The sequence below is a fragment of the Podarcis melisellensis genome, assembly GCF_964234715.1.
Source record: "Podarcis melisellensis genome assembly, chromosome: 8".
NCBI classification, from domain to species: Eukaryota; Metazoa; Chordata; class Lepidosauria; order Squamata; family Lacertidae; genus Podarcis; species Podarcis melisellensis.
Window position 1 is genome coordinate 45,265,508 of NC_138540.1, and position 24,700 is coordinate 45,290,207.

A 24,700-nucleotide genomic window follows, 5' to 3' on the forward strand; every position below is an offset into this window, starting at 1 on the left:
CTGAACCATGGAGTTGAGGAATTTCCAGTGTCACCAAAGTGTTTACACTTTTGACATTTCCTCACCTCAGGGTCAGCACAGGGAAGAAATTAGTTCAATTCATAATTCAAACCTACAAAATTTGCACTTCTAAAACCTATACAAACTAAAACAGATCTCTTTAAAATGTCACACTTCTCCATATTTTGCAATGCAATTTTGCAACCCCAGAATGCATACAAAAATGTGTATATTGGTCAAAACAACGTACAAAAATGTGTTCTATTAGGACAAAATAACTTGCAAAAATTCATATATTTGGCACAACTGTATATAAGTTTTTTTATTGGGAGAAATGGACATTAAAATACCTAATTAATTTCCTGCAGACTTGCTTTTTAAAAACATTATAGACATATCTGGAAATGAAGCAAATAGCCTCAAGTTCAGAGACTGGAAACAAAATTCATGTGATCTGATTGGCTGCTGCAGCCTTCCGACAATGAGGACAGCATGACTCTAAGCTCTACCTGGGTGAAATTAGGTTGCTTTGGTTCCTGAGCACATGTTTGCTTAAATAGGGCCATCTCACTTCATCTGTGTTAGGGAAGAAGAGAGTTGCCTCAGCCAAACAGAACCTTCAACTGTGGTTTAATGTTATAGGAACAAAGAAGTGAGGTTATGTGGTTTCTTTCCCTCCCTTCCCTCCTCCATTGCTTCTGCTCTTGACTTGTCATGCCATCTGAACATGACAAACTGGTCAGTGTTAACTATGGGTAAGTGAATGTTGTAACACCATTATGACTTCGAACCAGTGTTTGTTACATGCAAGTTCCTGCCTATTTATCATTTGGTTTACTCTGACGAGTTTGAAGTTGAAGGGACATAGCCCTAGTTAGAAATGACTGACTGGCTTTCTGTATGTTTCTGAATCATGAGTTTACTCCTAGAATAAGATTTTATTGTACAGAGCCTGACGCTTTCTTACAGGAATTGATAATTGAACTTAGCTGGTAAGACATGATTAGTATGCTGATCTTTGCATGAAGTAATAGGAAATCAAGATATTTACTCATCCCTTCCAGGACCAGTTTGTCGTCAAGAGATGGAGGAGTGCACCTTTGGGAGTGGAGTCTATGGGGTGCAAGCCTGGGCAGTGTGTATGGAGGTCCTGGGCTGCCCAGACAACAAGACCTACCCTGCTCTTGGCCCCACTGATGTGGTCTAGAGGAAAGGAAAGCAAGACAAGACATTTGGCATCAGCTTGGCAGCAGGAGTTGCCGGAAGGAGGCATACAAGATGCCATCCAACCGCCTTAGAAACTCCACTCTGGATTTGTGTAGGAAGAGTTTGATTATGTGATGTGTGAAAGAAGTATTTCCTTTTGTCTGACTTCAATACTGTACCACTGAATGTGGTGATGGCCATTAGCTTGGAAGGCTGTAAAGGAGATTAGATAGATTTGCAGAGGATAAAGCTATCAAAGGCAGTAACTAATCATTATTTAAATAACCAGGTTAATAGGCATGGGAATTTGTGTATGAAAGTGAAGATCAACATCATAAGAATTCAGGATTTGTGGTGATTGTCTTTGCATTCCAACTCTGATATTCACATAGAGCCAGAAGGTGAAAGCTGAAGGATATGATGGATTGCATGAATTTCTCGAGAAGCCGTGTTACTGCATCACCCCAGGCCATTTCCTCTGCATTTACCATGAACCTTTATATAAGATGGTGCTCGCTCACTCTTTGCAACTGCTAATCCCCGAATGAGATCCACAATGGCTCTCAATAGTTCTACAGAGACTGGATTGAACAACACAGGGGTGGACACTTTGTGGGTGCAGCACACTTTGCTTCCAAACCTGATTCTTAGTGCTTGCTTCCTGACTGGCATACCTGGGAATAGCTTTGTGCTCTGGATCATCCTAACCAAGTTTCCCCGGAGATCATTCACCATTGCACTCATCCTGAACTTAGCCATGGCTGACTTAATGGCATTGCTCACAGTGCCATTTTGGATTTATGACTTTGCGACCAGCTGGAACTTGGGAGAGGCTTCTTGCAAGCTCCTTGTGTACTTTAACTATTTAACTATGTACGCCAGTATCTTTTTAATCACCCTGATGAGCCTGCATCGCTTTGCTGTGGTGGTTCTTCCAGTTGCTTCCAAAAGGTGGCGGAGACCGCATGTGGTAAAAATAACATTAGTGGCAGTTTGGTTGTTAGCGGTTGCCTTTGCATCTCCAACTCTGATATTCACATCGAGCCAGAATGTGGAAGGAGATTGCTCAGATGATGTGTATGGTGCCCAATGGCAGCAGATTGTGGATAACGTGGTGGAGACTTTGTTCAGCTTTGTGATCCCCTTTGCTGTGATCGCCATCTGCTATTCCTGCGTGGCAAGGAAGGTTCGGACTCTGAAATTCCATCAGAAGATGAAGACCAAGAAGCTGATTATTGCTGTGGTTGGGGGCTTCTTTGTGTGCTGGCTCCCTTACCACATATTCAGCCTCCTCACAGTCTGTGCACTGTTGCTGCAAAGCACCTTCCCAGGTGTGGCAAAAACTTTGGATCATGCCGACAAGGTTGTCTCAAACATTCACTGGGCTGTAGCCTTTTTAAGCAGCACTGTCAACCCCATCCTGTATGCCTTTGCTGCACAGAGTTTCCGTGGGGAGCTACAGGGGACCAGTTTTGCCAAGTTATTTTTCAAGCTGCATGAAGACACTGATGAAACATCTGCTAACACCACAACCACCAAGAGGTAGGGCAGATTCATAACAAAAACTTCTTGGTTTGAACTGAGTATCATCCATGTAAGCACATGATCGTGGATTTCAACAGTTCTGGGGGTAATAGGAGTAGCAGCAGGGAAAGATTCCCTTGGGGTCTTCTCTTGAACCTGACAAGTTTCTATGTGCATAGCAACCACATTTCTGGTTTGCTCGCAACTATCCCATGTGGAGAACTCCGTCTGTCTACTGAAGCCCATAACTCTTCTGCCTGACCCCAGTCTGTTACCTGCTTCTTATAAAAGTCTGTAAAATACCGGTATTCATTTTGTCCCTGTCCCTTCCAGACCTTCTCAGAACATGCATCTGTAAAGAGCAATGTGCCTTAGCAGCCCTGAGGTGTCTTTCCTTTACTCCATCCTGCTTGGCACTTGGGTACCGAGGGCAGTAGGTGAATGCAGCAGCCCTTTTGTCAAAGTCCTACTGATGCTAAACAGCAAAATGGAAGCCTCTAGTTTCCAACTGTTGTGATATTCATTTCCAGTGACAACGGTATATCTGAAGCTAAACTGCCTCGGCCCAATATACTTGAAGGAGCGTCTCCACTCCCATCGTTCAGCCCAGACACTGAGGTCCAGCACCGAGGGCCTTCTGGCGATTCCCTCCCTGCAAGAAGTGAGGTTACAGGGTACCAGGCAGAGGGCCTTCTTGGTAGTGGCACCTGCCCTGTGGAATGCCCTCCCATCAGATGTCAAGGAAATAAACAACTATCTGACTTTTAGAAGACATCTGAAGGCAGCCCTGTTTAGGGAAGTTTTTAATCTTTGATGTTTTATTGTATTTTTAATATTCTGTTGGGAACCGCCCAGAGTGTCTGGGGAAACCCAGCCAGATGGGTGGGGTATAAATAAACTATTATTATTATTATTATTATTATTATTATTATTATTATTACCAGTGCTTTTTTCAGGGCAGGGCAAGGAGGGGTACGCATACCCCTAAACATTTTGTGAATCTAAGTTTGGCCTCATTGAAGGGCAGTATTTCAATATGAGTAGGAAAATGAGAGTACCCCTAAACATTTTTAAAAATAAAAGCACTGATTATTACTACTACTACTAAAAGAGCAGGTGGTTGGGGGATGGAACCTGGTATAATATAATACTGTATTTTATAAGATATCTAAGATAATATGAATATTATTGTTTTGATATTAGCCTTACAGGTATGACGTTGGTTTGATGTATTATTGTTGAGAGCAGGACTTATTAAACTATCTGATGTAGTCATCCAGCAATTCCTGCCCACCCAATGTGCCAGGCATCAGTACATTTGATCTCTGAAGTGTCCCACCCAACCTGGACTGTGGTGGAGTTCAGCATGGACTAGCAATGGCTTATGGACGGCACCACTTTGAGATAGCACTGGTCTAAGATGTTGTTGTTGTTGTTAATACCCCGCCCTTCTGCCTGGGTTGCCCCAGTCACTCTGGGTGGCTTCTTGCAGGCTTGCTTATAAATAGTCTTTTTATTGTTCACTCATTGTGAGGCTTTTAAATGTTATAAACCGCTTTCAATAGGCTTCTCCAGAAAAGTGCCTTTAAAATATTGTGAAATAAAATAGAATCATAGAATCATAGAGTTGGAAGAAACCACAAGGGCCATCGAGTCCAACCCCCTGCCAAGCAGGAAACACCATCAGAGCACTCCTGACATATGGCTGTCAAGCCTCTGCTTAAAGACCTCCAAAGAAGGTCTTTAAAATAAATGGACCCAGTATCTGTTGTGTGGTATTATGTTTGCAGGTGGAACATCCCAGCTGGGGAAACTCCTGTTGATTGTAGGAGAACCAGTGTGGTGTAGTGGTTAAGAGCGGTAGATTCATAATCTGGGGAACCGGGTTCGCGTCTCCGCTCCTCCACATGCAGCTGCTGGGTGACCTTGGGCCAGTCACACTTCTTTGAAGTCTCTCAGCCCCACTCACCTCACAGAGTGTTTGTTGTGGGGGAGGAAGGGAAAAGGAGAATGTTAGCCGCTTTGAGACTCCTTCGGGTAGTGATAAAGCGGGATATCAAATCCAAACTCTTCTCTTATAGGCATGAAGTCACCCAAGATGAAACATTAAACAGCATTGCCTTGTGCATGAACTCTCATCATTTGCATATGGCATATAAAATCAAGGTGGGAATAACTAGTGCTTGTGGTTGCTTGGTATTAAATGAAGTATACTCTGTGCATGTTCAGAGGCAAACTTTTCTTTCTTATAACTTCTCTTAAGCCTGGCAGTTCTACATTCCTGGAAGAAGAAAACAGTAGTTGTCATGAGGGGGCAACTGCCACCAAGCCCATTTGGGGGAATAACTTTTTGGCAGGATTGTTTCTGAAGTTCCAGGCCAGAGTTTGACATTTATTCTGCTGCCAGGTATGTTCCAGAGGACAGGTGCTCTCAAAAGCAGGCTTTGTCAGTCAGAGACAACCAGAAACCAAGCTTTAAATCAATTTTTTTGTTAGCCACCTTGCACTATATAATCTGCTCAGAACTTTTAATTGAACAACATCATACTAAGAATGCATAAACAGATGTTAACTGAATTTAAGGGAACATAGGAGATAAAAGTCAACAGTAAACTTACTGAAAGCTAGACATATTTTTCAATATATTGAAAAAGAATTAAAACATAAGAAGATGATCCTCACTGGATATGAAGAAATAACATCATTTGAATCACATTTCTTGAGACAGTTACACCATTTTCTTTTTTCTCTTTTGGGACTTGGGTTTGTTCCTTTTGCACCCGTCCAGTGTAAATAAAACTATGTATTGTGTATGATCAAAAAAATCTTATTAAAAATACAGCAGGTTATTAAATGACATAACATAAGAAACATTTCTGGTTGGAAAAGACCCCAATATGAATATGCGATGTTTTCTAGAAAGAGAACCCAAAGGCTTTATTAGAAATCCGTGTGCTTATAACAGACATTCAAGGGACCGTAGCCTTTTTAAGCTGCTCTCTGAAGTGCTATATGGCACTTCCATGGGGGACTACAAAAGCCCAATTTTGCCAAGTTATTTGTGGATGATAAATCTGCTAAGGATACTACTAGTGCAATGTAGCATTTGTAATTCCAGATTTAGGCACCATATGTGCAATACATTTGAAGTGGCATTATGCCACTTTTTAACAGTCACCCCCCAAAGAATCCTGGGAACTGTGATTTGTTAAAGCTGCTGAAAGTTGTTAGGAGAGCCCTATTCCCCTCACAGAGCTACTGTTTCCGAGTGGTTGAACAGTCGATACTTTTTCGTAGGGAACTCTGAGAATTGTAGCTTTGTGACAGGAATAGTGGGCCTCTTAACAATCCTTAGCGTCCACAGAGTCATGGGAACTATTTAAGGGTGCTGGGAGTTGTGAGGAGACCCTTAACAAACTGCAGGTCCCCAGGTTTTTTTAGGAGAAGTCATGTGTGTATATGGGAGCTTTAAATGGATGGTGTGGCTATAACTTAAAGCAACACATCAGCTCTATTTTCTTCTTGACAGCCCTTAAGGAATTTGAAGACAACTATCATGTCACCTTGTCATCTTTTATTCTCCAATTTAAACACACTTATCTCCTTCAAACATTTCTGATAGGATTTGGTTTTCAGATCCCTCACCATACTGGTCATGTACCAGTGGTGAAAGGAGAAAGGGGTCGACCAAGGATGGAGCTTTCATTTTGCTGCATTCTATTGTTTTTGGGTGGGACGCGGGTGGCGCTGTGGGTAAAACCTCAGTGCCTAGGACTTGCCGACTGTATGGTCGGCGGTTCAAATCCCCACGGCGGGGTGAGCTCCCGTCTTTCGGTCCCAGTTCCTGCCCACCTAGCAGTTCGAAAGCACTCCTAAGTGCAAGTAGATAAATAGGTACCGCTTTATAGCGGGAAGGTAAATGGTGTTTCCGTGTGCTGCGCTGGTGCTGGCTCGCCAGAGCAGCTTTGTCACGCTGGCCACGTGACCCGGAAGTGTCTCCGGACAGTGCTGGCCCCCGGCCTCTAGAGTGAGATGGGCGCACAACCCTAGAGTCAGACACGACTGGCCTGTACGGGCAGGGGTACCTTTACCTTTACCTATTGTTTTTGGAGTGGCATTGTTCTGTGAAGTTCACATGGTGCACATGGAACATGGCAGGCAATTGTGGTTAGCTGGGGTTAAGGGGACTGCACTCTGTAGATGCTCAGAGGCAAACCTTTATTTCTTATTATTTCTCATGAATCTGGTAGTGGTAAATCCCTGAAGAGCAGGTGTTGTGAGCAGGTAGCTGATGAAACCCTTTGCTTGAAAAAGGCCCCATGAGAAAGTGTGTTTTTGAGAAAAGAAATGCAAGTTTATGTTTATACCTGTTAAGGGAGGGGAAAGAACATCACTTCCTTGTGGTTGTAGTTTTCAAAATGTGTGGCTTGTGGTGGGGGAAAGAACTTCTGTTTTTCCCTGCAGGGACATCAGAAACGATTTCTAGATGCGTACTCAACAGATTTTGAAATGAATTGTTTTGCATCCACACTTACCCCACCATGCAAGCAGCCCTTACACCAGGGTTGGGTTGGGTAACCCTATGTACTACCTTACAGATGACAGTCCTCTATTTGAAGAAAGACTCTATCTCTATCCTTGCAGGGGACTAGAGATGGGTGAATCTGTTAATTTTGGTTTCCCCCAGTTTTGCATTCCAGTCTTACGTTCAGTTGTTCACATTTCCACATCAGTTTTGCAAGTTAGAAAGATAAAAAAGGTTCTCATGAAAATTCACCAGCATTTTAGTGTGAATTTCTCTCGCATGAAGTTTTGCCAACTTTTTTGCAAAGCAATTTCCCCTAATATATTGCACTTTGGTATGCTATTTTCACCAACATATATATTTATTTATGCACACTTTACCTCAGTATTTGCATTTTTGTCACTTTGCTTGGCTGGAGAAATGCAGTGCAAGATTCAGAAAAGTGCTAATTTGATGAATGGGTTGTGTTTTGGTTCCCATATTGATAGCAAAGCGGCAAATTAGGTAGATTCACCTTTAAATGTGAACTGATTCAAATCCACACCCCCCAATCCCCACAGCGAACCTAGCATGCAAAGAGATGGCAGCTTATCTCTTCCCTTCCTGATTGGCCAGGAGTTTAGGGCCCAAGATATGCTGGAGTGGTTGGATCCCATTGCACTAGGAAGAAAAAAAAGGATAAGCCTGTCTTCCCTAAGTGCCGTGTTCACCATAAGGGCTACATGCCTTTAATTTAGAAAAGAAAAACTGAATGCTATTTATCTAGAAAACATTATCTAGCAAGCATATTCGGTTCTTAAGCATGAATTGATAAATATGTTGCTCTTGTGCTCCATGATTGTGCCCCATGATTTGCATAGTTCTAGGATAAAGCACATTACGCTGTCTGCATAATTTGTAATGACAATGCAATAAGCAGTGCTCTTTTGGGAGTAGAGGCCAGAACTGGCTTTGGTGCCATTTGCCAATCATATTAATCTTTTCTAAATGCTACAAGAGATGGGCTTCAGTGTACTAGTTGGTCTGCACAAGTGTTACACTCATATACTGTGTAGAATTCATAAGTGGGTTTGGGTGTGGATGTGATCTGAGCATATATTAACACCCAAAACCACACAACCCACAGAAAACTAGTGCAACTGGTGCGTAATAGACAACCATTCCTGTGTATTATCTTGCATAGAATATAGAGCAGGTGTGGAGAGCCTTTGGCCCAGCAGATGCTGCTGAACTCCCAACAGTCATAGCAAACATGGCCACTGGCTAGGGATGATGGAAATTGTAGTTCAGCAACATCTGGAGGGCCAAAGGTTCCTCACACATGGTAAGGAGACTGCATGTGGCTGTGCATGGCTGTGAATATGGGAGAGAGCACACAAAACTGACTAAATTTAGCCCTGCCCCTGCTCCCACTGCCACGCTCCCACAAAATGGCACCATGTGTTTTGGATTGCTGGAATGTAAAAACAACAACAACAACCAACAGGCTCAATCCTCACTCAAGTTCCATCTTGCCAGAGGTCACCAGCTACCATCCTGGCAAAGTTAGCAATGCAGCTATAGAGATGAGCAGCCTAGCAGCATCTGTGGACGTATCAGGCACATTTGGACTTCCCAAGGCAGAAGGGTGGCTCTGGAGCTGGAACAAAAATGTTGCTAAAAACTGGGCGATAGTTCTCAGGCAGTACTTGAGGATTCTGCACCATGATCTCCAGCACGTTGTTGTGGATTTCTTTAGAGATGTCGCCACGCAAGTGGAGGAGCATGGAAACGTGGTCTTCGCTGGTGAAACAATAGGCACAAAACGTGTTACCTCTCCCCTGGCCTCCTGCTGCCAACCAGGACTGGCCCTACCTTTAGAAAGAGTCAGGCAGCCACTCCACAAGCAGATGGAGTGGAGAGTTGGAGAACAGAGCTGTGTGTTCTCCATTGTGGCCTACCCTCCAATCCCTTAGCTAGGCTGCTGTTCTCAGGTACACTGGAGGAAAGGTACCTGATGCCAGTGCTGAAGGAAGATTGCTTTGGTGGAAATGGCCTTGTGGGCCAACGTGAACCCCCTGGCAGGCCAAGATTAGCCTGCAGGTTGGAAAGTTATTACCCTTGCGTTATTGCTGGGGCGACTGCCAGAAAATGTTTTTGGCCTTGAATTTGGAGAACGGAAGGCATGCCTAAGGCCTCAGATCCAAGACCTGGCATCTCCAAGCAAAAGAATTCCAGCTCTCACAGTGCTGGAAAAGAACAATGATTCTCTCTGTGTTGTATTTCCTGTGCTTCCTGTTTAGGGGCAAAATGCAAATCCAGTGCTTGGGGAAGCAGTGGTGGAAGATGGGAAAGTGTATTTGCTTTGAGTGCCCTACCTGATATCAGGATATTTTGTCACGAATCCCAGTACTTCCAGGCTCAGCATGGAGGGGTCCTTGAGACTGACGAGCTCCTGCAGGTCAGCAATCACTCTGAGAGCCTGTTCATTCTCCTCCAGGCCCTGGGAAAGGAAGCAGGAGACAAACTATATCATACCACGAGGACAGAACGGATGGACCAATGTGGAGGCTGCAAGATGAATTATGATTGTCGAGTGACTATTACTACTGTTAGCAGTTGCAGTTATACTGCATGTGGATTTTGCATTTTTATACACTGATTTTTGTTGAGATGGGTAAACCTCTCGGAGGTTTTTTAAAAATAAATATAACATGGTATACAAGTTCAATAGATAAAGAATACCGTATCATACTGTGCCATAATAAAAATAAATAAAAAATTGTCTAGTAGCACCTTATAGACCAACTAAGTTTGTTCTGGTATAAGCTTTTGTGTGCATGCTCACTTCTTCAGATACCTGCACACAAAAGCTTATACCAGAACAAACTTAGTTGGTCTATAAGGTGCTACTAGACAATTTTTTATTTATTCTTATTTCTACTGCGTCAGACCTACCTGATACTGTACCATAGACATTAAAGCAGAGAGCAGCCCAGTCATTGCTAGACTACCTTCCACAGCATCCTTAAACAAAGTTCAACTAGGGAACAACTAGCAGCTGTTGGCAGAGCCAGCATCATGACCAGGTGTTCTGCACAGTTGTTTATTCCCCAACCCCAACCCACCTTGCTGCACCAAACTGGCTTGGGTTGCCACCTCCTGACCAAAAGGATGATTGCCTGATGTGACTTTTTCATGCAGGTACTGAAATGCAAAGACACCTCAGGAGTAAGCAGCAACTCTAGCTTGGTATTATCGGCCAGACTTGCTAGCCAACAAAGATGATCTCCCAATAGTTCGGCCCTAGGAGAAACCTGCACAGGTTTCTTTGAAAGCCGGAAGTCGTGCAACTAGATGCTAGGGAGGTTGAAAATTTTGCTCAGTTCACATTTTAAGTAAATTTATTCCATTCTTACTTCCCAGACTAATCCAGGAACTAGAATGCTGTCAGGGGCTCAGGAGCAGAGGCACAGGGGAGAGAGGGAATGGAGAGCGAAGGGGAAGAATCTGAGGGAAGCGTAGGGGAGTATGACAGTGACCTGAGAGATTCCATGAGTTTCTCCAGCAAATCAGAAGATTCCCAGAGGGGGGCGCCCATGGCCAGGGCAAGGGGAGTCCCAGGGGGGACGCACCAGAAACAAGAGGCCAGCGGGGATTCCCAAAGCAGCAGCTGGAGATCAGGACCAGCTTCCCCACCAGAGCGTAGTGGGGGGGAAGGGTCCCATGGATCAGGGCCAGCGTCTCCCCCAGCAGGGAGAGAAGATGAGCCAGAGCTGACCACGCCTCCATCGCAGAGTGAGGGAACGGAGGGGAAGTCAGGTTCAGCTAGCCTCCCTGAAGGGGGAAGCAGTGACAGGAGCAGTGTAACGGTCAGGAGGAAGGTTGCTGGCTGGGCGTGCGCGCCAAGTTCAAATGTGCAGGCGCGCGGCACAGCAGGAAACCAGGATTGGGAACCAGGTCCTAAAGCTCGCCGGAGAGAGGGGGAAGACTCAGGGGAATCAGCGTCAGAAGAGTGTAGAAGGAGCGAGACCCCAGCGGACAGGCGGACCCAGAGGAGAAAAGAGCAAAGGAAGAGGTGGAGCAAGGCTAGAGTCTTAAACTGGTGTCTGGGGGGAGGAGATTCAGATGGAGCTTCAGCGGTCTAGAGTTTGAGACGTAGGGCTGCGCGCCACGGCTTTGAAATCGAAACTGAACTGCAATAAAGATCTCTGTAAATAGTAACGAACTGGCGTTGGTCCTTTGTGAGCTGGGACCTCGGGCAGCTCTGACAAATGCAGTTATCCTTCAGTTGTTGAATATCTTAAAATTTTGCAATATAGTTCATGGCTCAAAAATATGCAAAAATGTGTACTTTGGGTTAAACTGCATATATAAAATGTGAATTTCCCCCCAGTTTAAAACTAAACAAATAGCTGGTTGATGTGGAAATAGTAAATAACTAACTTATGAATGAACACATGCAAAACTGACATGATCTGGAAATAGAATGATCTATTCATCCCTATTGGATGCATATTTAATCTTTGCTGGCCACACACACAACTCTGTATTCAGCTTGGTGAGCAAAGTCAATCTCCCTTTCCTCTGTGATCACCAGCAGCTGCCAGCCCCATCCTTGGAACGTGTTTGGCAAAACATGATAGCTGTTAGCTGTTCCTTTCTCTCACCAGGCTGCAAAAGAGCTCCGTCAGCTGAGAGGCATCCTGCACCATCTGCCTGGCCATCCGGCTTCTCTCCTCAGCGTTCCGGCAGACTAGCCTTTTCTGCAAGAGAGCCCTCACGTACTGGCTCATGACCAAGCGCTCAGTCTCTGACAGGAGGTGCTGGACATCAAGGGGGGAAAATTGCCATGGTCATTCTAGTTAATGGGAGCTGCACTGAGACAAAAGGCAGAAATGCAGTGTGTGTGTTTCCTGCAGTGGTGGCTGGTGCCCACTGGGCCTGGTAGGGCAGGGGGCAGGGAGGTCAACAGTAGGGGGAGCCAGAGCCAATGGCAGGCAGAGATAACTAATTCTAGGTTTGTCCCCATCTTGCTGGTGATGGGTGGCGCTGAAGCTGGCAATGGGCATGGCCAGAGCAAAAAGTGGGAAGGACCTCCCTTTGACACATTCTCTCTTTCTCTCTCTTCCCTCTCCCCCCGTCTCTTTCTTCCACCCCATTTTCTTTCTCTTTCTGATAAGTTTGCAGAGAGCTTACCCTCGCTTTCTGTCATTCCACCAGTCTTGGCTCCCTGTCCCTTTCTTGCCAGGCCCCCCTCACCCACTTGAAATCCAAAGCCCAAAGGCCACATGTAAACCTCAGGCTGCAGACCCCCCACTTCTAGAATCTAGAGGCAATACTCAAATGGTAGACCACCCTCCCTGAAGCTAGCCAACCAGCAGTGCACAGATCTTCCCACCGCTGTCAGCCCCCAGCTATGGAGGGATCTTACCATGCTGATTGGCCTGTGAGTTCTGCAGAAGAATTTCATGTGCATTTCTACCACCTCGCATATGCTGCTCAGCACCTGGGATTCACCAGACAGCCATTGACGGGAGGGCATCTGAGCAAACGGAGGCTGGGACAGAACAAGGGACGTATTAAGTTGTTTTAAAAAGCTCTCTCTCTCTCTCTCTCTCTCTCTCTCTCTCTCTCTCTCACACACACACACACACACACACACACACACACACACACACCACCTTCCAGAAGGAAGTCCAGAATGGCTTACAGCAACAACAAAGAATACAGGCAAACCTACAAAATGGCATAGAGCTCCTCTGCAAATACTACATGTTATGTTGCCTTTAAAAGACCCGTTTTGGTTTGCCTCTTGCAGGGTCAAGCTCTGGTGTATCTCCTTTGAGCAGAAGATCTATAGCTGTGAAGGCAGAGCAGATAGTTAGCCTGGCTTCCACCCATTCACCCTCATCAGGAGCTTGGCTGCTGCAAACTAGGGCTCCACAAGCATCTTTGTGCTTGCTTGCAAGCACAGGCACTCAGGACCCCTCCAGACATCTTTTTTAAAAACTGCATTCATCATTATTTGTGCTCATGGTGGTATTAGGGCAGTTGGAAGTGGGAATCTCTAATCCGTTTACTATGTGTCAGAGGCGGGGAACCTTTTTCAGTCCGAGGGCTACATTCCCTTCTGGGCAAGCTTTTGAGGGCCACATGCCACTGGTGGGCAGGGCCAGAGGCAAAAGTGGGCAGAGCAATGCATGTTGACTTTACCTTCACACAGTAGGTTAGTTTTCACAATCTCACACAACGCTCTCTTATCTTCCATCCAGGCAAGCAGGAAGCATTGTCAAAGTTCAGGGGTATATTCTAGCCTGGGAAAAACTCGTGTGTGGGTGTGAAACAGGGTCAGCAAGGGACATGGCCAAGGGCCAGACAGAGAGGCCTGCAGGGCCACATTTGGCCCCTAGGGCTGCGGGTCCCCACCTCTACCATAGGCTTTCTTAATAACAATGGGTACCTGCAGATCTTTCAGCATCTCCTCCAGCAGCAGCTGGCATGCCTTCTTCTGGGCTTTCTCCAGGGCAACGTGAAGGGTTGATGACATCTTGCTGGCCTCTGAGGATGTTGATCTGCCTTCACACAGGGCTGCAATGGAGGTGCTGCCAGTGGAGGGAAGAGGAATAGCTGGGAAGCGGGCTTGCATGTAGCCTGCTAGCAAGAGAAGCCCAGATACAGCAGGCATGTGGAAGGAATCAATCACAGGAGTTGGGAATACCTGAGAGCCTGGCAGTTGTTGAGGGTTGATAGCAAGTAAGGCACATAGCACTTGGAGGTTGCAGGTTCTCGTTGATGCTCCTTGCCAAATCCCACCAGGTCTTCATACAGGCTGTAGAGAGCACAGCAGTTGTCATGGCATCTTGCACACCAGTAGCCAACCTGCCCCCCCATCTGTCTTGAGAGCAAAACAGTGCAGAGTTCCACATATGATGAAGAATAAGCAGACCTACGCCCCCATCTTTAGTATACATTTAAAGCACTTTTGCTACTTTAACAGTTCTGGTTTCTCCCAAAGAATCCTGAGAATTGTAGTTTGTTAAGGGTGCTGAGAGTTCCTAGGAAACTGTTATTCCCCTCACAGAGCTACAGTTCTCAGCATGGCTTCTCAGCATGGCTTAACAGTCAGTGCCTCTTCCGCAGGAATCATAAATCTGTAAGGAAAACGTGTCTTTAACAAACTACAGTTTGGGATGAATGAATTTATAATCTTGAAGCGCCCTCTGATGGCTTTAGAAGAATTAGACAAATTCATGAAGGGACAATGGCTACTAACCACTATTGTTAAATACTGCCTCCAGGATCGGAGGCAGACAACTTGTTTACTGAGCTTATGAGGAGGTTAGACTACATTTGGTCTTTACTCAGCTTTTTTCTGATTTGTTTGTGTGGTGATTATACAACAATGAGGATTCATCCTGTTTTGCTTGCGAGTTGATTTTACCTCTTTCTATTAGATATTTGCCCATCCTACAATTTTTACTGCATTTCTCTATCACTTTCCTAACTGCAAAAAGTTAGGAATTTGTTTTAAACTGGATTTGTTGTGCTAGGTCAACACAGAGCTTTCACCCACCTACATTTCTGGTATGGGCTTAAATTCTTTTTGCATAATACTGACAGATCTGGAAGTAATGCCTCTTCTGGTTCCCCAGAAGAGGGGGAGAGAGAGAGCTATTGCACTCATGTCCTGTTTGCAGGATCCCCACAGAGTATGGGAAGCAAGATGCTGGACTAGGCAGGCCTTTGGTCTGATCCCTCAGGGGTGTTCTTGTGGCGCAGAAATAGTATACCTCATTTCAAGCCCACTAAAGGTTTTCTGAAAGGAAAAAGGAGCCTCAGTTGGAGCAGGATTAGGGAAATGAGCCTCCACAGCCCTCCAGTGAAAGAAAGGGGAAAGGAGCAGGGACCCTTAGCAGGAATGATAACCAAACTCAAGTAAGAACCCAAGATGTCTCATTGGGCTGGGCCTGAAGGTCCTATTGCTGGTGAATTAATGTTAGGGACATGGGAAGCTACCTTATACTGAGTCAGATCATTGGTCCGTCAATGTATTGTCATCACTGATGGGCAGCAATTCTCAAGGGTTTAAGACAGCAGTCTCTCCCAGTCCTCCCTGCAGATGCCCTACTTGGGACCTTTGGCATGCAAAGCAGGTGAGTCATGATGCTTTCCCTACTGAGCTGTGCCTCTCAGTCCCTACTCTGCATCAGCAGCATGGAGAGAGAACTGACCTGCCCAGAAAGACCTCAAGCTCCTCCAGGGCCATGCTGCACAACTTCTGCTGCAGAGTATCTGAGATGAGGGATGCCACTCGGATATTTTCATCCAGCATCTGGGGCAGGCAAAGGAAGAGAGGAAGGCGATTGGATGAGTGGGGATCAAACACATGGCTTTGCTTCCGCAGCCAATAGGACACGTTGTACAGGAATCAGGTAGGCTTCCCTGCAGTGCATTGTCTTTCTTCTCTGACCTTCATGACAATCATGGGAAGGCTGGTCTGGAAGCAGCCTTGATAGTCTGATTCGGGCTCTTCTTCACTGAACCACTCTTTAAACTCCATCTCCAGCGTCTTCTGCATCCACTGAGCAAAGCTGGCCTAGAAGAACAAGCGGAGATGGTTTATGGCAACAGAGGTTGAGGAACCTTATTCACCCCGAGGCCTGCATTTTTGTCTGGATAACCTTCTGAGGGCCAAGTGCCTATAGTGGGTGTGGCTGGAGACAAAAGCAGGCGGAGCAACAAATGTGAATGTCACCTTTGCATATGGGCTAATTTCTCCACATGAAGCTCTCTATCTTCCATCCAGACACATTCCAGCCAAGAAAAAGCACTCATGGGTATAGCCTGGGGAAAGTTCCCAGGGCCTGGGTGGGGTGGGGTGGACAAATTTGGCTCTCAGACCTGAGTAACTACCGTATTTTTTGCTCTATAAGACTCACTTTTTCCCTCCTAAAAAGTAAGGGGAAGTGTGTGTGCGTCTTATGGAGCGAATGCAGGCTGCGCAGCTATCCCAGAAGCCAGAACAGCAAGAGGGATTGCTGCTTTCACTGCACAGTGATCCCTCTTGCTGTTCTGGCTTCTGAGATTCAGAATATTTTTTTTCTTGTTTTCCTCCTCCAAAAACTAAGTGCGTCTTGTGGTCTGGTGCGTCTTATAGAGCGAAAAATACTGTATTCTCTTTTTAAGTGAAGACCAGGGACGCTCCACTGCACACAAGCCACTCACAACCCCAGCAGTGTTCATATTCATTTGCCTAGCTCCTTTCTCCTGCGGATGAGAAACATCTCTTTAGTGGGGCAGCTGATATACAGTACATACGGCTCAGATCCACACCACACATTCACAGTACATTTAATGCACATTGCTTCCCCCGAAGAATCCAGAGAGCTACAGTTTGTTAAGGGTGCTGGGAGATATAGCTCTGTGTGGATATGACCTGCAGTATGTGTTCGACCTCCACCTCTGGTCTTCCTGAAAACCTGCCACCTCCTATTTTTATCCCTATTTCTCTCCACTGCTGTGAAACAATGGATGCTTCCAGACTGTCACTATTTTCAGGTGGAATTCAGCCACAGGCCAGCAGATTCAGGTTTGCTCAATTATAGTTGATTAGAAGGTCTTGCAACAACAAACCTGTTTCCCTGAAAGGTAGCACTTTCTGTGCTATTTTTGGGTGGGATTTGATCTCATGCAGCAAACCTGTCTCCCAAATCAGGATGAATGTTCGTTAAATAGCCAACACCTTCCAACCTCCCCAGCAAACAAATCAGGATGAATGCTCAATAAACAGGTGATCTGGAAGTGCCCGATGAAAACTCCAGAACACATTTTGTCTGAAGGCTACTTATCCAGAATAAAAGCAGTTTGGGGTAGAGACCTATTTTGAACAGAGAAGTAGCAGACAGAGGAGGAATGCTTAGCCCTTTCTTCACCAGCCATTTTCCCATCTGCTCCAAATCACCCTCTTGACCCTCAGAGTCCCATGTGCGTGGTTGCCTGAGTTTGGAACCCTGAGCAGGGCCAAATCAGTTGGGGAGACAATCTGGACCAGGAAAATGGGTGGTGGGAAAAGGGCGAAGCACCACTGCCTCATCTACCCCCTACCTGTTCAAAATGGGCGTCTCCTGAAGGTGCTTTTCTTCAGAAAGAGGAGACAACAAGGACGCTTTACACAACTTTGTATATAGCATAGCATGGCATCCAGCAATATGCCACTTATCCCTTATTCACAGGAATATGCTGGATACTGAGTTAGACAACTGGTTCCTCTAGCTCAGTAGTGGTCCATCCAGCCCACAGCAGCTCTCTAGACTTTCAGATGGAAGATTTCCACATTCACTGGTAAAAAAAGATCTCTGCCTGAATATTTGGAGAACTTCATATTAACACTCTCCATCACCCAGGTTTCTAGGCCAACCAGCAAATCTAAATATATTACTGCTTCAATATCCACAGTCATTTTGTTCCCCATAGTCTTCACGACTCACCTGTACTTTCCCTACATAGGTCTCCTCCAAGTAGTCTACTGTATCCACAGGAAGCAGAGGACCCAAGACTGTGATGTCCACTTCAGGTAGAAGGCTTGGGTGGGTCATCATTTCTGAGCTGTGGAACACAAGAAGGGTCAGGAGCGAAAGGTACCTAAGTTCAACTTTCCACATTCAGGCTGTTCAGTACACCCGAAGCAGGATTATATGTGCATATTTCTAGTATTCTTGTACGGGGAAATGCAGCCCATTGCCAAATCTGCTTCTTTGCAAATGCCACCCGACGGTTGCCTGCTGGTACAACAGAGAACATGACTGGATAAACACCCACCTGTTTAAAGCATTATCCTACCACTTTAACAGTCACAGCTTCCCCAAAGCATCCTGGGAACTCTGCTTCGTCAAGAGTGGTGAGAATTCTCAGTAGACCAGTGGTGGCCAAATTTGGCCCTCCAGCTGTTTTGGGACTACAATTCCAATCATCCCTGAGCACTGGTCCTGTTAGCTAGGGATGATGGGAGTTGTAGTCCAAAAACAGCTGGGGGGCCAGGTTTGGCCACCACTGAAGTAGACCTTTCACAAACGACAGTTCCCAGAATTCTTTGGGGGGAGCCATGACTGTTAAAGTGGCCCACGAGTGCTTCAGATGGATGGTGTTTGGGATTCCAAGTCAGAGTTACGGGCGGTAGGCAAATGTAAGCCCCAGCACTTCTTTTTCAAAAAAAAATTATGACCCCTCACTTCCCCAACACCTGCCATTAGGAGCACTGACCTTGGGTAGACATGGAGTGCCCACTGGAGAAGAGTAAAGACCTCCTGCTTCTCCAGCTCCCGAGTGAGGATGTGATGCAGGTGTTTGGCGAGGCTTTGATGATACATGGCAGCAAAGGCTGCGACGATATTGTAGTGAGGCGGGCAGCACTGGGCCATCAGGTCTTTCACAACACACAGTTCAGCCAGGATGCTGTTCTGCAAGGATGCCAAATGCTGAGCAAGGTGCTGTCCTTGGGCATTGCTTGGCATGGCCTGGAAGTGGGAAGCGATGATGGTGTCCTGTATAACCTGGAAGAACTTCTGCTTCCAGCACTTGGGGCGCCCTGGCGGGAGGAAGCCAGAAGGAAGCTGAAGCAGCAAGGCAGCATCAATGCTCTCCTCACGCTCAATAATGCGTAGTGTGGACACAAAGAGGGAGGGGTCCTCAGACACCAGTCTTGTGCTGTGGGCCACAACGTGCCACAGGTGCTGGGCAAGGGCATCGTTCAGTTCCAGGAGGCCCCTGAAGTAGGACTCCACACTGGCCAGGTGCGAGGAGTTGAGCAGGTTGTGGTGATGCAGCTGGAACAGGATGCTGTCCCGTAAACTCTCTAGCTCCATGAATCCTGCATGGGCTTCCAGCAGGTGGTTATTCTGCAGAAGGTCAAAGGTCTCGGAAAGGAGTTTGTGTACTGTGTAGGGAAGAAGAAAGGGAGAAAGGGCTTCAAAAGCATAATCTGGGGAAGAAAGAGGAATGATATCCAGTGTGGTTAGAGCAGTGGTTAGAGCAGGGGTTTGGAACCCTCTGTCCAAGGGCTGGGCAGATGAGGGGGAAAGGGGTGCTGTACAAAGTATGCAGCTCCTCTACAAGATTATCTGCTGCAAGACGATCAAGCCAGAGAGGGAAATGTCTCAGCTGAAAGGTAGGTGCGTTGCTTGCAGATATATAGAAGGTCATCCCATGTGTTTTGGAATTGCATGCATGCAGTTTTCCGGATGCAATGGCATATAGATATTTGAGGTTCTGAATAGCCTCTTTACCCAAGCCCTTGGCTGAGTGTTCTGTGCTGGTGTTTTGTTTTTCTGATATGATTGTTTTGCAGTTTAATTTCATAATTTTAGTTGTTCATTGCACTCATTCTAATTGTGTGGTTTTTGTAACCCACTCTGGGACCATTTGGTGAAGAGTGAGGCACAGATGTAACAAGTGGATATAATAATAAATAACACAATTACAAACTGAAGCTCACCTGAGAAAAGTTGGGGCAATGTCTGGGCAACTGAACCCAGCTGGGCATGTTCCACTGCCACCTCCCGTAGTCTCTGCAGGCTCTGAAAAGAGTCAGTGCTGGATGCCAAGGACTGGCATATGTTTCTCAATGCTTGCCGCACATGTTGAACATCTGCAGTGGCTGAGTGCAACTGCTCCAGGCCTGTGCTCACACCCTCTAGGTAGGACTGCACAGTTGACTAGGGACAGAGAGAATCAAGTGGCAAAGAAGACACAGAGACTTCACAGGCAGGACAAAGGGCCGTGGCTCAGTGATAAAACATCTGCTTTCCATGCTGAAAGTCCTAAATTCAATCCCCAGCATCTCCAACTAAGGCTGGGATGGACCCCTGCTTGAAACCTGGAGAGCCGCTGCCAGTCAGTGTAGACAATACTGTGATAGCTAGCTCTGACTCAGTTTAATGCAGCTTCTAGTGTGAAAAGCTCATATCTGGATCTCCAAACCCTTGTTCTATTAAATTCATAATCAAGGCTGCTTAAACCAGTGAGATTTCAGGATCAAGCTGCATTAATACTTGAAAGAGTGGCTCTCCTAGTATATGCCAACCTGACAACCGAGGTTTTGGGCAATGCCCAACACACAGTGACCCAGGATAGGGTCTTTTCTGTTGTGATGTCCTGGATGTGGCATCACCTGCCTCTGTAGGTGTGCCAGGCATCATCAGTATATCAGCTGTCATAAAGACACACCTCTCCACTTGGACCTTTGGGACCCCACTGGCATTGGTGTTGGGTGATTTTGGATTTAAATCCTTTTTTGCCAAGGCTGCTAGTGTTAATCTAGTTTTATCCTGGGACAGAGCAACGGGAATTCACCCTATCGTGGGAATTCAAACCGCAGACCTTACGATCGGCAAGCCCAGGAGGCTCAGTGGTTTAGACCACAGCACCACCCACGTCCCTAGAACCTTGGTTATTGGGTGGTTTATAAATAAATCTAGGCATAGCCAAGGCCTGGCATCTGGGATTGCTACTGATGGGCACTTGCCAAGGCCCATAACTCAGCATCAAGCCCTGAAACTCCCTGATCCTGCTGGTTCTCTTTTCTACAAACAACAACAGCCCTTGCCCGCTTTGAGCACGCCGCAAGTGATAGGGGTTGGGAGAAGGTGCAGCTGCCTTTGGTCACATGACCCTTCTGGTGAACCCATCCAATGGCCATCCAAAAGCTGGAAGAGCCAACCCAGGTGTTCAGGGAACAGTCAGTGGAGGCTGGTACATTAGGGCGAGTGGGGCACTGCCCCACTAGCCTCAGTCTGCTGTCACCCATCCCCCAACTGCCTGCCTCCATACTTACAATGGGTTCAGGAGGTGGCATTGCCCCTTCCTCTTCCTTACTCAGTGTGGCCACTGCAGAACTCAGCAGGGAGGAGGATGGTGACAAAGCTAGAATCAGTTGTGTCTGCTTGTCATTGGCATGTGGCTCCACTTCATGTTGACTTCCGCCCTCCCAATCCCAATGGGCACCGGCCAGCACTGGTTCCAGCGCTGCAACTACCAACCTTTATGCGGGATTGGATGGAACTGTTGCGTTGTATCTCTCGGATCCGATACTCCTCAAGGCCCTCCAATTTGTCAGGTCAGTAAAAGACCCCAGATGCCCATTTTAAGGCAGCTCCTCTTGCTAATTTTTCAGCCTTCTCCACTTCTGGCCATTCCTGGTCTAAAACAGAGAAGGAAGAGGGAGAAGAAGAAAATCCACACATACAGCTGCGAGTCTTTGCAAGACAGGAATTGCTCTTCCATCCCCAGCTGCTCCCCTGGAATGCAGGAAGGAAACAGGATGTGACCGCCTACCCAGAGTCTGGATAGCCTAGGGGGAGAGGTGGAATATTGGTGGAGGGGAAGCTTCTGGGGCTTGGAGACACAATGACCTGGGAAAGGAGGCACACTTGTATTGTCAGACGTCTGGCTTCAGAGACAAGGCGGGAGAGGGGGCATTAGAAGGGTGTCTGGAGTCTGATAACTAATTCCCTCTACTGTATCTGAAGAAGTGTGCATGCACACGAAAGCTTGTACTGATAACAAACTTAGTTGGTCTCTAAGGTGCTACTGGAAGGATTTTTTTTTTATTTTGTTCCCTCTACTAAAGAATAGCTGTTCTATTTATAATAGGCATACCGGCAATTATGAGGCTGCTAGCATGCTACCAGAGTTAGTTCAAGCTTTCGCTTTTAGCATTCAAAGCCCTGTACAACCTGGGGTCAGGTTACCTGAGGGATCATCCAGCAACTTTGCGGTGGAGGCTGGAAGATAGGAAATTTCGCAAAGGCAAATGGATTATTGCACTATAAACAGCCACAGCTTCCCCCAAAGAATTCTGGGAACTGTAGTTTGCTAAGTGTGCTGAGAGTTGTTAGGAATGCTCTATTGCCCTCACAGTCTTGCAATTCCCCGAGTTCCAATAGCCAGGGCCACCCCTTGAACTGGTTATTAGTAAGGAGTTGGCAGGTGGCTGTGGGGAGATCTAACTTGGTGGGGCAGTGCCCCATTTGCCCTAATGGACCAGCCTCCACTGCAATTGTGTTCGGGGGGGGGGGGCATTGTTAAGAGTTCTGCATGCTGCAGATGTATGCATGAGGTCAACTAAAACCCAGGACTTAAGTGTTGTTGTGGCTTCAGCTCTATGGAATCGGCTCCCTGGTGAAATTAGACAAGCACTTGGGCTTTTAGGCAGCTATTGAAAGCTTTCAAAGAGGACTTACCCTGAGGAGTGACTCAGCCGTTTTATACTCAGGAGTGACTCAGCTATTTTTTAATGGCATCTTGTAATTTAAGACTTTTAAGATTTGCTTTCTTAAATGTTACATACAGTGTAACAAACTTAATCCATTCCGGAAGTCCGTTCTTAAACCGAAACTGTTCTTAAACTGAGGCGCGCTTTCCCTAATGAGGCCTCCCACCACCGATGCCCTTCCACCGTTTGAAGGTAAAGTTAGCAAACCGGGACACTACTTCCGGTTTTACAGAGTTTGTAAACCGACAAGTTCGTAAACAGGGCTGTTCTTAAACCGAGGTACCACTGAATATCTAATATTTCTGTTGTACACTGCTTTGGAAACTTTAGTTTGGAAGTGGTTTGAAACTCATTAAAGAAATAAATAAAGGGTGAATTCAAATGACTGGGCAAATCTGTACCATGTAGGATCAACCTTCCCCAATATGATGCCCTCCAGATGTTTTGAAATACGCTGCCCATTAGTTGTGCTGGGTGGGTCTGCTGGGAGTTGCAATCCAAAACATCTGGAAGGCTGATGTAAAGAAACCCAACATTGCTATCCTCTGCATCCAAAGCATGAAGGTGTTGTAACCCCAGGCTTCACCTTGTGATAAGAGGCCTACAGACCAGAAGTAGCCCACTGTGTCCCCTCCAGATATTGTTGGACTACAACTCCTATTATCCTTGACTATTGCCCAGCTGGCTTGTGGCTGATGGGAGTTGGAGTCCAACAACATCCAGAGGCACCATGTTGTCCAATCCTGCACTACTTTATTTATTTCATTTATATCCCACCTTTTTCTCCAAGGAGCTCAGGCTGACATACATGGTTCTTCTACGTCCCACATATAATGCCAACAACAACCCTGTGAGGTAGATTAGGCTGAGAGCCAGTGATTGGTCCAAGGTTACCCAGTAAACATCATGGCTGAGTGGGATTTGAACACTGGCCCCCCAGAGCCTACTCTGACACTCTACCCACTGCTCCACATTGACTCTAGACTCTAGACCAGGGGTCTGCAACCTTTAAGACAAAAAGAGCCACTTGGACCTGTTTCCAAAGGAAAAAAAACTGGGAGCCGCAAAACTCGTCATTATAAAAATAGCTTTTTTGTCACTTTTTTATTATTTCTTTGTTTGACCCCTCAGAATTACTCCTCCTCATAGAAATAAACGTTAAATTAACAAGTTACCTTTTTTTGTGTGTGTGTGTTCTTCACTCCCCTTCAAAACAGTGACCAGCGTACATGCCCCTTACAATGTGGCGGGCAGGAAGGTGACGTCGGGACGGTGCGTGACTAACACACGCACTGCCCCCATGCGACATCACAGCCAGTACAGCACCCGCCACAGTGGGGAGTGTTGGGGCGCACAATGCACCTCCTCCCCTCGTTAGTATCCGCCCCGGAGCCGCAGCAAAGGTGTAAAAGAGCCACATGCGGCTCCAGAGCCACGGGTTGCAGACCCCTGCTCTAGACTGACAGCACCTGACATAGCGGCATACACTAGAGTGGCCGTGTGTCCTGCTTTCAGAGGACACTTCTCTACTTGAAGGGCTGTCAGGAGCCAGTCCTTTATTTAAAAGTGTCCTCTATCAGAGCACCACACAGTAAGGTTTTAAAGCATCTATGGTATTGCTCCTAGTGAGGACAGACAGTAGACAGACAAACCAATCTCTGGCTCTGATTTTTCTAGCCCATTTATTTCCAAAAAGGACAGTTATTATGACATCTAAGTCTCTCTCTGAGACCTCTCCCTTCCTGCATGACCCCAAAAATGCAGTATTATCTAGGAAAAAGTATCCGTGACATCTCACAGCCCAGGTGGATAAAGTTTAAGTGCTTTTCTTAAAGTGGAAGGTGCCCGGCACCCATATACTGATGGTTAGGCTAAAATTGTCTGGCACCTTCCTCCTTAAGGAAAGCACTTTAAAATCATAACCTCATTCATTGTACGTGTGCTGAGATGTCAGGTACAGTATTTTTTCCCTCATCAATTGCAAGAACAGGGAGTTCTTTCTCAAGTAGGGAGAGAAAAAGAAATCAACACAGCTAGGAGACTTGCTTTACCCAAAACCCATCTAGGAAGGGCCCCATATGCCTCACCTCACCCCACCCCACCCCACTGAATGGTACGGTCACTGGGATCCTGTAGCTGCATTTCCCATTACCTTTGGATCTGGTGGAATCGTCCTCCTCTGCAGACATGCCCAT

The 24,700-nt window shown here is 46.3% G+C and overlaps 2 protein-coding genes across 2 annotated transcripts; one reads left to right on the top strand and one right to left on the bottom strand.

Annotated features, from left to right (window-relative positions):
- Positions 1-855: 855 nt before the first annotated feature.
- Positions 856-4,992, top strand: LOC309375021 (leukotriene B4 receptor 1-like; the record flags this gene model as incomplete). Its single annotated transcript, XM_081920387.1, has 3 exons — positions 856-2,748; positions 4,521-4,567; positions 4,820-4,992. The coding sequence occupies exons 1-3, from the start codon at positions 1,751-1,753 to the stop codon at positions 4,990-4,992; spliced, it is 1,218 nt and encodes a 405-aa protein (XP_081776513.1). The 5' UTR covers positions 856-1,750.
- On the bottom strand, positions 4,836-24,700 carry EXOC3L1 (exocyst complex component 3 like 1; the record flags this gene model as incomplete). Its single annotated transcript, XM_081920307.1, is given in 15 exon segments — positions 4,836-6,447; positions 6,828-9,037; positions 9,613-9,737; positions 11,905-12,060; positions 12,669-12,794; positions 13,698-13,839; positions 13,956-14,066; positions 15,469-15,569; positions 15,708-15,833; positions 17,725-17,842; positions 18,497-19,169; positions 19,728-19,947; positions 21,271-21,348; positions 21,352-21,431; positions 24,658-24,700. Coding segments are annotated over 14 exon segments (2,286 nt in total). The 3' UTR covers positions 4,836-6,447; positions 6,828-8,850.